At 39.0% G+C, this 14,272-nt stretch overlaps 2 protein-coding genes across 5 annotated transcripts in view; one reads left to right on the top strand and one right to left on the bottom strand.

The window, feature by feature from the left end:
• Window positions 1–8,442, top strand: part of COP1 (COP1 E3 ubiquitin ligase) — a 262,526-nt gene extending 254,084 nt beyond the window's left edge. For all 4 annotated transcript variants that reach the window (XM_032393455.1, XM_032393457.1, XM_032393454.1 and 1 more), the window contains 2 exons: window positions 3,980–4,024; window positions 6,333–8,442. In XM_032393455.1, the coding sequence (XP_032249346.1) occupies window positions 3,980–4,024; window positions 6,333–6,350 (63 nt within the window). In that variant the 3' untranslated portion in view covers window positions 6,351–8,442. The remainder of the gene's footprint in view (window positions 1–3,979; window positions 4,025–6,332) is intronic.
• Window positions 8,443–13,294: 4,852 nt separating this feature from the next.
• LOC116625144 (small integral membrane protein 8-like) lies at window positions 13,295–13,667 on the bottom strand. The gene has a single exon (XM_032393493.1). The coding sequence runs from the start codon at window positions 13,643–13,645 to the stop codon at window positions 13,295–13,297; it is 351 nt and encodes a 116-aa protein (XP_032249384.1). The 5' UTR covers window positions 13,646–13,667.
• Window positions 13,668–14,272: the final 605 nt, after the last annotated feature.

Below are 14,272 nucleotides of genomic sequence, written 5' to 3'. Positions count from 1 at the left end.
ACAGAGAGATACACAGTGAGAGAGGGAACACAAGCAGGGGGAGTGGGAGAGGGAGAAGCAGGCTTCCCACTGAGCAGGGAGCCCGACACGGGGCTCAATCCCAGGACCCTGGGATCACGACCCGAGCCGAAGGCAGACGCTTAACGACTGAGCCACCCAGGTGCCCCAAAACTGCCAATTTTTTTGTTTGTCTAAACCACCAGTTTTTAAGAAAGAGAGAAAAAAATAATGAGACACTGGCTGGCACTTTATTTAGCAAGTAAACTTATGTACATTAGGGCTGTGGCAGACTTTGGCTACAGCTAAGAATTACCAGTTATTCAAAATGCAAACAAGAATCACTCAGAAACTGTAGTAATAATCTTGTGCTTATCACTTCCACACCTCTTTGCTGAAGTAAAATATCTGGTTTTATCTTTCTGTTCCATGCAAAATTTATGTTATGCTAATATTTGGCTAAAAGTTTAATCCTAAATCCCTTTAAAAATTCATGGTCTTGGGGCACTTGGGTGGCTCAGTCAGTTAAGTAGCTGACTCTTGAGTTTGGCTCAGGTCATGATCTCAGGGTCCTAGGATCAGGCCTTGTGTTGGGCTCCTTGCTCAGCAGGGAGTCCGCTTGAGGATTCTTTCTCCCTCTCCCTCCACCCCTCTCCCCACCTCCCACCCCCACCCCCGCTCTGGCATACACTCCCTCTGTCTCTCTAAAATAAATCTTTATAAAAAATAAAAGTTCATGGTCTTTAGAGGGAGGGGCATACTGAGATGTAAAGCTGTTATTTTTCTTTCATTGTTAATTTGAATAGTTTTGAGTATTTCTAAGAATCCTTAGTACACCCTGTCACCTATATATTAGTCCCACAGAGCAATTCCAGCTGGGCAGCTTTGTTGGCTTATTTGTAAATGAGATGTTTATTTCCACAGGAAAAGATGTTCGAGTTAACCCTCTGGTAGCATGTAATATGGTACCATCTATTAATGCCATGATAGTCCTGAGATTAGGAACAACATTATTCATTTTGGAGAGTTATCAGATATCTTCCTTCTTTGGTTTAGCTTAGTAATTGTATAGACTTCAAACGCCTCTTATTGGATAATCTAACTAGATTAGATTCTCTTATTTGTATTAAGCCCAATTTTTCATACTGTATGATAATATTCCATGCTTTTCTAAGCTTTCCTCCCACTAAGAATTAGAAGTGTGAATTATAGAATTCTTAAGGTCTGTAACTTGTAGAGGTAGATCCCCCCCAGAGTGAGTCCTTATCTCCACCAGCTTTCTCTGCCTTCTTCATTCGTATTAAAGGTGACTAGAACCAAAATGGCAGAAAGAGAGAGTGCCTTAGGCTATACATTTCTCATCCTCCGGACATTGTTTGTTCCCATAGCAGAGGGAGTAATTCTTGGTGACTGCAGTTGCTTTCTTTGAGACTGGAGTCTTTCCTCAAGCAGAAATTAGATTGATCATTGCTGTTTGTAGCTTCATTTCTGGATGGTGTTCATGGAAGAATCATTTCTGGGTCCACTGATTGCAGTTGTGATATCACATAGCTTATTTAAATTCTTTCTAGAAAGAAATTCATATGATACCACACAGTGCTTCTTTTGTTGTTTTCTGAGGCAGGCATAGAAATTCTGCCTTTTCACCAGCTCAGAGTGAGTTATTATATTGCCTAATGATACCCAAATTCATTCAAACTAGTTTCTTAATTCAGGTAGCTAAAAGAGTAAATAAATCCCAAATTAATCTTCCTGCCCCCTCACCCCACCTCCACCCCCATATGGAAATATTAATTCTATGCTCGGTCCCAGAAGTAGCCTATAACTCCCCAAAGTAAATACTGAAACTAATTCTGTAGTGAGTACTATATTACTTGTGTTACTGTTTTCAAAAATAAATGTGCTGATTTAAGGGAAGACCTCAGCCAGGAACGTATCATTGTAGGGGAAGAAAGAGTTTTCCTTAACCCTCTTGGGGTCCCTGGCTGGATCTAAAAACTAGACAAGACAGATTGACAGGAGAAAACCATACAAATTTATCTAATAGAAGTTTTACATGACCTGGGAGCCTTCATAAGGAAATGAAGACCCAAAGAAACAGACCTTTGTATTTTATGCTAGGTGTGATGAAGAGTGGGTAGTGGTGTAGAAATGTGGATAGATTAAGGAGTATGAGGTAATTGTTGAAAGTTGGGGGAAACTTAGCAAGTCCTGTTTGTTCAGATTCTTCTTGGTGTCCCTTTGTCTTTGGAGATAAGGATGCTTCTTTACTCTGAGTATAGGGAAGGCACCTCTCACATGAGGGTTTTATGACCTGTTTCAGGGGGAAAAGGGTAGTGAGTGGGAGATCAGAGTGACTTTCCTGCTTGTGCTGTTTTCTCAGACTCCTTCAGCTTAAAATATTCAAATATGTCAAGGTGCCATGTTTTGGGGCTGTGTTTCCTGAACCCCATCATCAGCGATTCCCATGCTCACCCCCAGAAAAAACATCTCTTTATTACTTCTTCATACTGCTGTGACCATTGATGCTCTTACCACCGACTACATCCAAGGAATATTCTGATTCTCAAAATTTTGGGGATAGTGGAAGAAATTATTTTCTCTTACACCAGTAGCAACCAGATGAGCATTTTTCAAGAGTCACTTTACTAGGAATCAAAGGAAAAGTTAAAAAATAGAAATGTATAAGTTTATAGAGCACAGATTTCTTATATCAAAGAAACTAAAGTTTAACTCATATTGGCTAAATTAACTTTCCCGGCATACAAATCAATTTCTTTCTTCTCTTTCTCACTTTGTCATGAAGCCTGTAGGATATTCAGGCAGAACCTATCTTTCTTTGAGGTTTTATCACTTTATCTGATTCTCATAGGTATTATTTGGACTTGGTCTTTTCCATCAGCCATGGGGCCTCTATGTCAGTTTTGAATCTGTTTACCGTAACCCTTTTAGCAGCCTACTCTGAAAAGCAAAAAGACTTCTCTATACTTCCAAGCTCCAGAGCCCTACTAGACTCTCTGTTTCCAATAGAAAGCATGCCCCAACTCTTCTTACTTAATGAGATTCTCTCTGGTAAACTCAGTTTTGTCCGTTCCTTTTCCCACCCTTCCTACTCTTCAGAGAAATGGTTTTTCCTAAGGCTTAGAATATAATAGATATGTTCAATAGATAAATTCTATTGAAGTAATCACCAAAGTTATTAAAAATGCATATACTGAGTGATTGAATAATTAAAAGGAAACATAGCCTTTCTTCTGCCAGATGAATAGTCACTTTTTTTTTTTTTTTTTTTTGGTGGTTTCCTGATACCAAATAGCTCTCCATAGAGATTATGCCAGAGATAATGATAGCATTTTACATCAATTGTTTCATGAGAGGAAAAGGACTGAAGGGAGAGTTTTCTGTGGAAAGGATTATGCACTTTGTTTTTCTCAAATTATTCTCATTTTTTGGTTTTATTTCAGTCTTTGTTTCTCTTGGTTTTCCTTCCAGTGGTAATCTATTTTTCTTTTATTTTTCTTTACATTTGAAATTTTCCTACTCTGTTTCGAATTTTATTTATTTATTTTTTTAAGATTTATTTATTTATTTTTTTTATTTGACAGAGAGAGAGACATTGAGAGAGGGAACACAAGCAGGGGGAGTGGGAGAGGCAGAAGCAGGCTTCCCGCTGAGCAGGGAGCCTGACGCGGGGCTCGATCCCAGGACCCTGGGACCATGACCCGAGCCAAAGGCAGACACTCAACGACTGAGCCACCTAGGCGCCCCCAAATTTTATTTTTCTTATTCAAACTTAATCCTCAAAATACGGGATTTGGTGTTTAAAATTCATAGTTAAAACATGTTAAAGTTGGTTCTCCACTTTAGATTCTATTGGTGTTTTAGGGTGACGTGAAAAAAGAAGGGTGAAAGGAAATTATTTTCTTGGACTTCCCTCCAGGAAGTCCTTCTCTATACTTTAAAAGTTCTTATTCTTTTCTAGGAGTCCAATGTGCTGATTGCTGCTAACAGTCAGGGTACAATTAAGGTAAGCTATGGTATACATCTTCATTTTAAATTCAGATCCATTTTTAGATTCTAACAGACTATAACATGGAAATACAGAGTTGTACTAAAGCCTTAGAGATCATTCCAAGTCATGGGTCTCTGTCCGTATGAAATGGCTTTGAGGGGAGGTTATATGAATGTCGAATAGATTGATAGTTGGTCAGAATGAAAAATAGATAAAGACTATTAAGTATTCACTGTGGGCCAAGCACTGCTGCTTCTGTTATGCAGGTGTAGTCAGTGGACAAAGTCCAAGAGAGAGCAGAGGATGCTGGGACATTCGCCAGATTTAAAAATATCTGGTCTTATTTTACTCTTCTCTTCCTCATGTTTGTCTTCCTTTTCTTCCCCTGATAAGTAGGGTTTTCCTCAGTTGCCAAGGGAAGAAAAGGTATTTTAGGGTTTCACTGAAAATTGATCATGTGATCATTCCATTAGTTTAATTTGGAAATTTAAATGTCTCTTGGCACACAGTCTCAGTCACAAATTTTTTATACATAGGTTTCCACGTACTTTTCTTTGTAGTTAGGAGCTCAAGGAAGTAATAATGTTATCTGATTATACTATTGGATATTTAGCACTTGAGCATGACACACTAGATAAGTAAATCTTGAGCTAAGCAGTGAACTTTTTAACCAAAACACCATTTGGGGAGAGGGTTTTAGTACATGAGTTTGATTAGCACTAGTTCTGTGGGTGCCAGTTCTTTCTACATATTCTCTGCTGATACAGAAATATCAGGAAGTGATCTTTTTTGTTTGTTTGTTTTAAAGATTTTATTTATTTGACAGAGAGAGACACAGCGAGAGAGGGAACACAAGCAGGGGGAGTGGGAGAGGGAGAAGCAGGCTTCCCGTGGAGCAGGGAGCCCAATGCGGGCCTCGATCCCAGGAGCCTGGGATTACGACCTGAGCCAAAGGCAGATGCTTAACGACTAAGCCACTCAGGCGCCCAGGAAGTGATCTTTTAAAAATAATATGTATCTGTCTTCTGCCACTTAGCATTAATTTTGCTGTGGCTTCCTTCCACTCATCCTGAGTGGAGAATGACCCAGCAACCAAGGGAGCAAATCCAAGCCTAACACATTGTCCTATGGTGATGAATTGAGCAAACTCAAAGCAGAACCACACTGTTAGCTGGTCATACTAATTTACATGTATACTCCTTTTTATACAGCTAGTTTCTCTATTTGGAAAGCCTCACTAGAGAACCATGGGCAACTTAAAGCCAGGCTTTTGAACTGATTGTATTATGTTCTGGAATCTCAAGCAAGATGGTAGAAGGTCTTGGAGTCTCTGTTTTATGTGGCTCTCTGTAGTCTCTCAGTTTTTCTTTATTCTCATGGCAAGGCATGTATTGAAAAAGCTGCACCTTATTCTTCAACAAGTTTGGCCTTTGAGGCAATTGAGATTGCTAACGTATCTGCAGAAAGCTCAAAACTACACATGTACTTATAGAATCTCAGTGACAGCTCTTAAGATTTTGTTCAACGGCATTGACCTCTTTTGTTGAATCGGCTACTTGCCAAATATAAAGACAAAAGGCATCATGGAAGCACAGGTACAAGTTAAGCCTTAGCACAGCAGGAGGGGAAAGTTGCTCCTTTAGTTCTTTCCACCTAGAACTGCAGTCTCCATCAAACGTAATCCTTTTGACAGTATCTTATAATTGTCCTCAGCTTCTGTGTCCTTTCTTAGACATTTCTTCAGCTGTTTTTATAACTGATCATTGCTGCTGCTGCTTATTTTTACTTTTAGCAGTATGACAACTTTCTTGTATGACAAGATAGGACTTGAACTGTCATAACTAACACAATACCTTGACATCAGATGATTGACTTGAAAATGAATGAAGCGCTAGGAAAAGGCAAGATTTTAGGTCCTGTATACTTTGATTGCTATAAACTCTTTATCCGTGGAAAAAAGAAATAGATTAAAATCCTGAGCAGCAATACTTAAAATTTTCTTTAAGAATATGGAAAGATACCAACATAAATTTCAAAACTGTTCTATCACCCAGTTCATTTATCTGTATGTTTTATGTAGTTTAAAGGCTCCCTAGTTAACTGTGGAGCTAACTAATCTGAAAGAGTTCCTGCAACTGTTGAATTGAAAGGAAGGAAGGATCAATGTCTAATCCCTTCAAATTCTTTAGCATTTTAGCAGTTAGGACAATTTTCTTGATTTGGTTCTCCATTTACAATACAGTAAAGATTCATTAAACTGTTTCCATATTTTAAAATGATTTTATTAAACTGATTCTTTTTTCCCTGTTTTCCCCCCAATTAGGTGCTGGAGTTGGTATGAAGGGTTTACTCAAGTTAAACTGTATTTGATCCTGCTGAAATACATCTGCAGCTGACAATGAGAGAAGACAAACTGTCATGTGATGTCTCTCCCCAAAGTCATCATGGGTTTTGGATTTGTTTTGAGTATTTTTTCTTTTCCTTTTCTTTTCTCCTTCATGACCTTTGGGACATTGGGACTACCCAGTGAACTCTCCACCATCAATGTAACTCTATGGACTTTGCTGCTGTTGGTGGTGTGATTATCTAATTTTTGTGATAGGGAAACAAATTCTTTTGAATAAAAATAAATAACAAAAAATAATAAAAGTTTATTGAGCCACAGTTGAGCTGGGAAAGTCTTTGTCAAAGATGGCAGGAGATAATCTTTTCAAGAAGTAACACACATGAACTATGAATAATTTGTAAGGTCCGTATTTCCCAACCTCTTTGTAATTCTGCATATCAACATAAATGTAAAGGTATATGGATTCCCTTCCAGGGAATTGTATGTTTATAGTAGGTGGGAAAATTAGTTAACTTTACCTTATGAATTCATTGACCAGATTTATATCATCAGCAAATACCATACTTCATTCCCTCTGGATCTGGCCAACAATCTAACATTTTGACCAGTTGAGACCACATTCAAACAGAAAAGGAATGGGGCACCTGGCTGGCTTAGTCGGTAGAGCATGTGATCAGGGTTGTGAGTTCAAGCCCCAGCTGGGTGCAGAGATTATGTTAATTAATTAATTAGTTAATTAATTAAAACAGAAAGGGAATGTCAGTCTGTGGCAGCTATTGTCTTTGCCTTTGAAATGTTGCCTATACATACTGTAAGCCCTAAATGCAGACAAACCACCTTCAATTTGTAAAATCATAGCTATCAGATAGTCACAGATATTAGTACCATCCTCAGCTGAACAGTGACTTTGAGCAGGGGTTAACAAACTTTCTGGAAAGGAGACCAGATAGGAGATATTTTAGGCTTTGAAGATCGTGTGGTCTCTGCCATAATTACGCAATTGTAGCAGGAAAGGATCCATAGACTTAGCAGGAAAAGAATTTGAGGCCCCATTTCCCAAATTACCAAGCCATATAATATCTTAAACTGTCTAGTTAATTTTATGTTATTTTCAATTTGTAAAAAGGAAGAAGTTAGTAGTTTGAGTAGCAGGTCAAGCAAAAATAATGTGAAGTTTTCTGTTTGAGCTACTTTAAAAGTGTGAGCACTTTTTAGAAAAAGATACAAACAGAATTATACCCCACACATATTTTATAAAAACAGACACTTGGAGAAGCTTGGTATGAATAAATATATGAATAGTAAGGGTAATTGAAATATCCCACTGTATCCCTCTACACTCAAAATTATTGGGTCCACATTTCATTATCTGAAACCTTTGGGTCAAATGCATTTTGGAATTTAGAACTTTTTGAACTTTAGAAAAGTAATAGAGTACGTATACTATATATTACATAACACCATCCAGCAGAGTCTGGAGCAATACTCTATTATCAAACACATTAATGTTTGTAGCAAAATATATGAATGTTCACATTATATGAGATTAATAAAGGTTAAAAGTAGTTTTGTATCAATTCAGACAGTTTTTACCAGCGAATGAGTTTGCCTCAAACTTACGTGAAATTTTCAGTTTGCAAAACTTCAAGACAATTATATCTTACTAATTTTGGGGAGTGAAGCACCTGATAAACTTTTGGACTCAATTTTGAGAGGAAAGGTCACTATCATTCAAAAGTTAGACCTGTCAACCAGAACAATGTTAGGCAGCCTTCATTCTAAGATTAATGATGACCTTTTGCAAAGATGCAGAAAGAATATTCAAATGTAGATTCTTTACTTAAAGAACTTAAGCAGATATGTCCAGAAAATCATCAAAATGGGAAGCAGAGAATTAATGCCTCTTTGAATGCATTTAAATAAAAGATTATTATGGTTTTTAATTTGGTCTGACTTTTTTTATGTTTTATTTCAAGCTGTCAACATTGTAAGGTCATGTTAATTTCCATATGTGTAGAAGGATACAATAAGGTACCTTTATTAGTTATCAAAGGGACTCAATTTTTAAATAAATTATTATTTTTAAAAGGCAGTGCTTTACTTAAATTTGTGTTTTTACTTTTTCTTGTAAATAGGGAGAAAGCATTTTTTTTTTTTAAGATTTTATTTATTTGACAGAGACACAGCGAGAGAGGGAACACAAGCAGGGGGAGTGGGAGAGGGAGAAGCAGGCTTCCCACTGAGCAGGGAGCCTGATGCGGGGCTCGATCCCAGGACTCTGGGATCATGACCTGAGCCGAAGGCAGACGCTTAACGACTGAGCCACCCAGGCGCCTGGGAGAAAGCATCTTTAAGTTTGAGTTAGTCTTTGAAAGATGTCAACATCAAACTATATCACTGTTCCTTGGAAAAATAACATAATAGTTAAAACTTAATGATAATGTACATTTTTACCCCAAAAGAACTTCTAACTCAAGAAGAATATGGGTCCTCATGTTTTAATCTAATCTAATCTTTGTTTCAGTGGAATTGCAGGGGTTTCTTAGACATAGTTGAATTTATTCTCAGGCACACAACTTCTACTTAAACATTAAAGATTGAAGAACTTTGTAAAATTCTCATAAGAAAATTTAGCTACTAGACATCAAAAAATTTGTGGTACTGAGCCACAACTTCAGGAAGATGAGCGTGGCTGGGCCATTAAGCAAGGAAGAGATGAGTACAGGATGAGTTTGAAGGACTAGAGGAAGTCAACAGATATACAGAGCCTTCTAGGGCATGGTTAAGAATTTGAATTTTGTTACAGAAGCAGTTAATAGGAAGGGTTAAGTGGAATGATGTGATTTTTATGGTGAATGGATAGACAGGAACAAGAGTGTGATTAAGGTGATGAGTCAAGAGTTAATGGTGGCTCCAACTAAAGTGGTAGCATGATCCAACCTAAAAACCTACTTCAGCTTGATGGAGTTTACCACAGTTTTAATTCCTGTATCTTGAAAGATTCTTGATTAAAGTCATTTTCTCATAATAATTTGTGACAAAGAATACAACTCAGCAAATTCATTTCTTCAGTGGTTATACAATCCTCAACCACAGATGTGGCTCTTGAGAACCTCATGGCTAAAATGTCTGTGTGCTGTTTTGGAAACCTCACTTCTCCAGTCTCAGAACTAGAAGCTCCTCAGCCTTGGTTCTGAATATAAAGGTAATTAATTGGCTATTGACCTGAATGTAACTACTCAAATGTAACAAGGATTTGTTAGAAAAGTCTGCTTACTTAGAAATGAGACTTGAGGAAGTGTTAACTTAGATCCTGAGCCTGTTGTGTTACATGACATTAAATACAACAGTAACACCTTATAGTTCCTCCCAGAGTGGTTAGTTACCAAGCCCTCTGTGGCTTCTGGTTTATGTGGGGCACTCTTGGATTTTTGGACTGAAGAGAAAAACCACAGCGATTGTTCTAGAGGTATTTGTTGAGATCCTGCTTTGTGTGAGTGAGGCACTATATACTACATACTAGGCATAGAAAATAAAATATCCCTACTCTCAAAAAGCTCACTGTCCAGTGGGAGAGACAGACAAGTAGACTGTGCCTAAGTGCCGTAGTAGGCATAAATTTTAGGTAGATAGAGTCACAACATAACCAGAGTGGCAGGAGACTAAGGGCTGGGAGTAGGGGTGGTTATCAGGTGGTTATTATTTTCCTGGAGGAAATAACAGTTGAATCATGAAGAGCAAGTGAGAGTTCAGGTATAAGAGGCAAAGGAATATTCAAGACCAAGGGAAGCAAAGAAATTGGTCCAACTAGCGGCCAAAGCTGGGACAATTTGAGCAACAAAATAAACTAGTATTGGAGTATAGATTATAACCCAAAATATAAAATAAATATTCATGAATATTTACTGATGTAAATGATTGAATAAACAAAGGGAGAGATGTGAGAAATTACCCATGCAGAATTCCCAATTGTGTAAGGGGTTGGAATATAATGCCTTACTCCTTAAAAAAAAAAAAGACCTACTGTACTCTTTGAAAGCAAGTCAATATGAACAGCTTAGGTCTAAAGTTTTTATTTAAATTCTAGGTAGTTACCATACAGTGTAATAGTTTTGGGTGTACAATATAGTGATTCAACAATTCTATACCCAGCGCTCGTCATGGTAAGTGTACTCTTGATCCCCTTCACCTATTTCATCCATCCCCCCACCCACCGGCCCTCTGGTAACCATCAGTTTGTTCTCTATAGTTTAGAGTGGGGCACGTGGGTGGCTCAGTGGGTTAAGCAACCAACTCTTGGTTTCAGCTCAGGTCATGATCTCAGGGTTGTGAATTCAAAACCCTGAGTCAGCAGGCCCCTGCACTCAGTGGGGAATCTGCTTGAGGATTCTCTCTCTCCCTCTGCCCCTCCTCTCACTCTCTCTCCCTTTCTCTCCCTCTCTAAAATAAATGAATAAATCTTTAAAAAAAAACTACAGTATGGAAAGAAGTAATTTGACAATGGAAAAACCTGACAAACACTACCTTACCCGGGTGATCAGGGTCAACATCATACGTTATGTCATGTTGGTAAAAGGGTACTCCTGATATGTTGTAATGAAAATGGCACTTTGTTTTTTTTTAAAGATTTTATTTATTTGACAGAGAGGGAGCGAGCACAAGCAGTGGGAGCAGCAGAAGCAGAGGGAGAAGCAGGCTTCCCCCTGAGCAGAGAGCCCGATCTGGGGCTCGATCCCAGGACCCTGGGATCATGACCTGAGCCGAAGGCAGACGCTTAACCGACTGAGCCACCTGGGCACCCTGAAAATGGCACTTTATTTAATTCTGTGGTTTTCCTCCCAAAAATTCATAACCCCAGCCAAAATGAGAAAAATATTAGGTAAAATGCCTGTTGAGGGACATCCTACTAAATAACCACTACTCCTCAAAACAAGGGAGGTGAGAAACAGTCACAGCCATGAGGAGTTGAGAAGACATGACTAAATGTGATATAACATCCTGAATGGGATCACGAAACAGAAAAGGGCATTACATAAAATCCAAGGAAATCTGAATAAAGTATGGGCTTGATATTAACTTGTGAGTATCGATTCATTAATTGTAACAAATGTACCATAATAATGTAAGATGTTAATAATAGGGGGAAATGGGTGTAGGATATATGAGAACTCTTGCTTCCTTTGCAGTTTTTCTGTAAATCTAAAAACACTAAAATAAAAAGTTTACCAACAATAAGTAAAAGGTATGAGGATAGATTCAGTATATACAAAACAGTCCAAGACAGGAGTGCCAGTTGAAGCTGAAGAAGTACACAGAATAACACGATCTGTTTCAGCTGTCACTTAAAAAACAAAAGGTAAACATGGAGTTTAGAGGAGGTTTAAGTTGACTAAGAAATTGTATAGTTTTGCAAAACATAGTAAGCCTTGTAGTCCGTATTTATCTCTCAATTCTATGTACTGAGGGGATGCCCGGCTGGCTCAGTCGGTAGAACATGCGACTCTTAATCTTGGGGTGGTGAGTTGGAGCCCCACATTGGGCATAGAATTTACATCAAGAAAACAATAGTAATAAATCCTGCTTACTGAGGATCAGGCTCTTATCTCTGTTAATAGATTTTACTACACACATCCTTAGTCACTCAGATATCCAACTGCCATGATTGGCACTAGAATGATTCCTTTCTTTTACCTGAGATCTTTACAGTTTCTTAATGTGAGAAGAAATCTTTCCATTTGTATATGGTTTTAATTTCTCAGTTTTCTGTGAGTCATGTGTCCTTGATCAGTTTGAGAAGCAAACTCCCTAGTACCCAAGCTCCAAGCGAGATCTTGGGTTGGAACTGGGTAGAGATTCTCATGAACAGTATAGGTTAACCAATTATTTTTTTTTAAGATTATATTTATTTATTTTAAGCAATCCCTATACCCTACCTGGAGCTCGAACTCACAACCCCAAGATCAAGTGTCACACGCTCTACTGCCTGGAGCCAGCCAAGTGCCCACCAGTTAACCAATTATTGTGCAAAATATTTGTCATGTCCCTGAAGATGATTTTTTTTTTTTTTAAATTTATTTATTTGACAGAGAGAGAGAGAGCAAGAGAGGGAACACAAGCCGGGGGAGTGGGAGAGGGAGAAGCAGGCTTCCCGCGGAGCAGGGAGCCCAATGTGGGCCTCGATCCCAGGACCCCGGGATCATGACCCGAGCTGAAGGCAGACGCTTAACGACTGAGCCACCCAGGCGCCCTCCCTGAAGATGATTTTAAGGATCTTTCTGTATGCACTGCTTTTGTCCTATGGTGGGTACTAATCTGTGATGAGAGGTTTAGGAGCTTTTGGAAGAACCACATAAAAAAATAGTCTTCAGTAATTTCAAGAGAAAGAACCAAGGCAAATACAAGTAATACTCTAAAGATTTGCCTTTAGTTTTATAGACCCAAAAAAATGTCTTATCTTGGAAACTTTTCTGCATGAGCCTCAGTGGAATAGTGCACTGGTAACTGTTCACTCCAGTGGTAGTATCCTCAGTCAATGGTCTGTGACGGATATGGGCTTTAGCTCAGAAGGGATGAGTAAGGTCGGAGAGCCACTTGCATATGGTGGCTCGATTCATTCAACAAAGATTTGAGTGCCTTTTTTTTTTTTTTTTTTGATAGCACCGGGTACTTTTATTATATAGAACTTAATAATTAACAAAACGATTTCCATTCTCCTGGCACTTTGATACGAGGACTTAATAAAAGAAAAATATTGAGAAGCTCCTGCTGTGGAAAAAGAATGAGGTAAGGACTGCAGCCTCAAGGCCTGGCGGCAACTGCTACCTTCTCTCCTCATCAACACGTTCCAGAACAAGAAGCTGATAGTATGCACTCACAAAGTCTTTCCTTCAAAGATTTCAGAGCCTTTTACGAAGCTCCATCTGCGGTATCCAGCATTATTAATCCCATTCAGATGTTCTCCTCCTCATGTAACTGTGTCCCTCACTACCAACAGCTTCATATATGTCCTTTGTATTCTCTTGTGTTGCATGTAGATAACCAATATATGCCACGCAAAGTGAAAGGGTTATCAATCCGAAAACCATTACAGGGTGGTTAAGTTTAATGAAGAGCTCTGGATTCACAGCTCGAAATAAAGTTGTTGCACAGACCCCTCTGAGCCCTGGGTTTCGAAAGTCTTTCTCTTTGGGTGGTTCCTTTTTAAAGCCAGGAGATTCCGGTGCTGAAGATATTGTCTTGATTACTGATGATTTATTACCTGCCATGAGGTCACCTCCCCTGTGCGTCATCTCCTTGAGTGCCTAATTTGAAGTAGTATCTTCTAGGCTAAGGGGCAGCAGACTTTTCCTGTGAAGGGCCAGATAGCGAAGATTTTAGGCTTATGAACCATATAGTCTCTGTCACAACTGATGTGGGGAACAAAGGCAGAAGAAAAATAAATTTCCTTACTGCCTACAGCCCACTGACAAGTCCTTGAAACAGGCAGAGGGACATTCTCTAGGGACTCAGCTGCCTTGATGCTAATACTTTGCTAAGGGCAAAAGACAACCCTAGCCTGACCACACACACACACACACACACACACACACACACACACACACTGCCCCCAGGATCCTGTAAGTCTACTTTCACATATAAAAATTCCTGGGCACCTGGGTGGCTCAGTCGTTGAGCGTCTGCCTTCGGCTCAGGTCATGATCCCAGGGTGCTGGGATCGAGCCCCGCATCGGGCTCCCTGCTCCGCGGGGAGCCTGCTTCTCCCTCTCCCACTCCCCCTGCTTGTGTTCCCTCTCTCGCTGTGTCTCTCTCTGTCAAATAAATAAAATCTTCTAAAAAATATATAAAAATTCCTTTGGAAACTTCCTTTGTCTATAAACCCCCCAAGATACGTGTTGACAATCACCCCCCAAGCATAT

This window comes from Phoca vitulina, unplaced genomic scaffold (assembly GCF_004348235.1).
Source record: "Phoca vitulina isolate PV1807 unplaced genomic scaffold, GSC_HSeal_1.0 scaffold73, whole genome shotgun sequence".
NCBI lineage: Eukaryota > Metazoa > Chordata > Mammalia > Carnivora > Phocidae > Phoca > Phoca vitulina.
The sequence above is the reverse complement of the archived record's forward strand: the minus strand, read 5'-3'. Positions and strand labels throughout refer to the sequence as shown.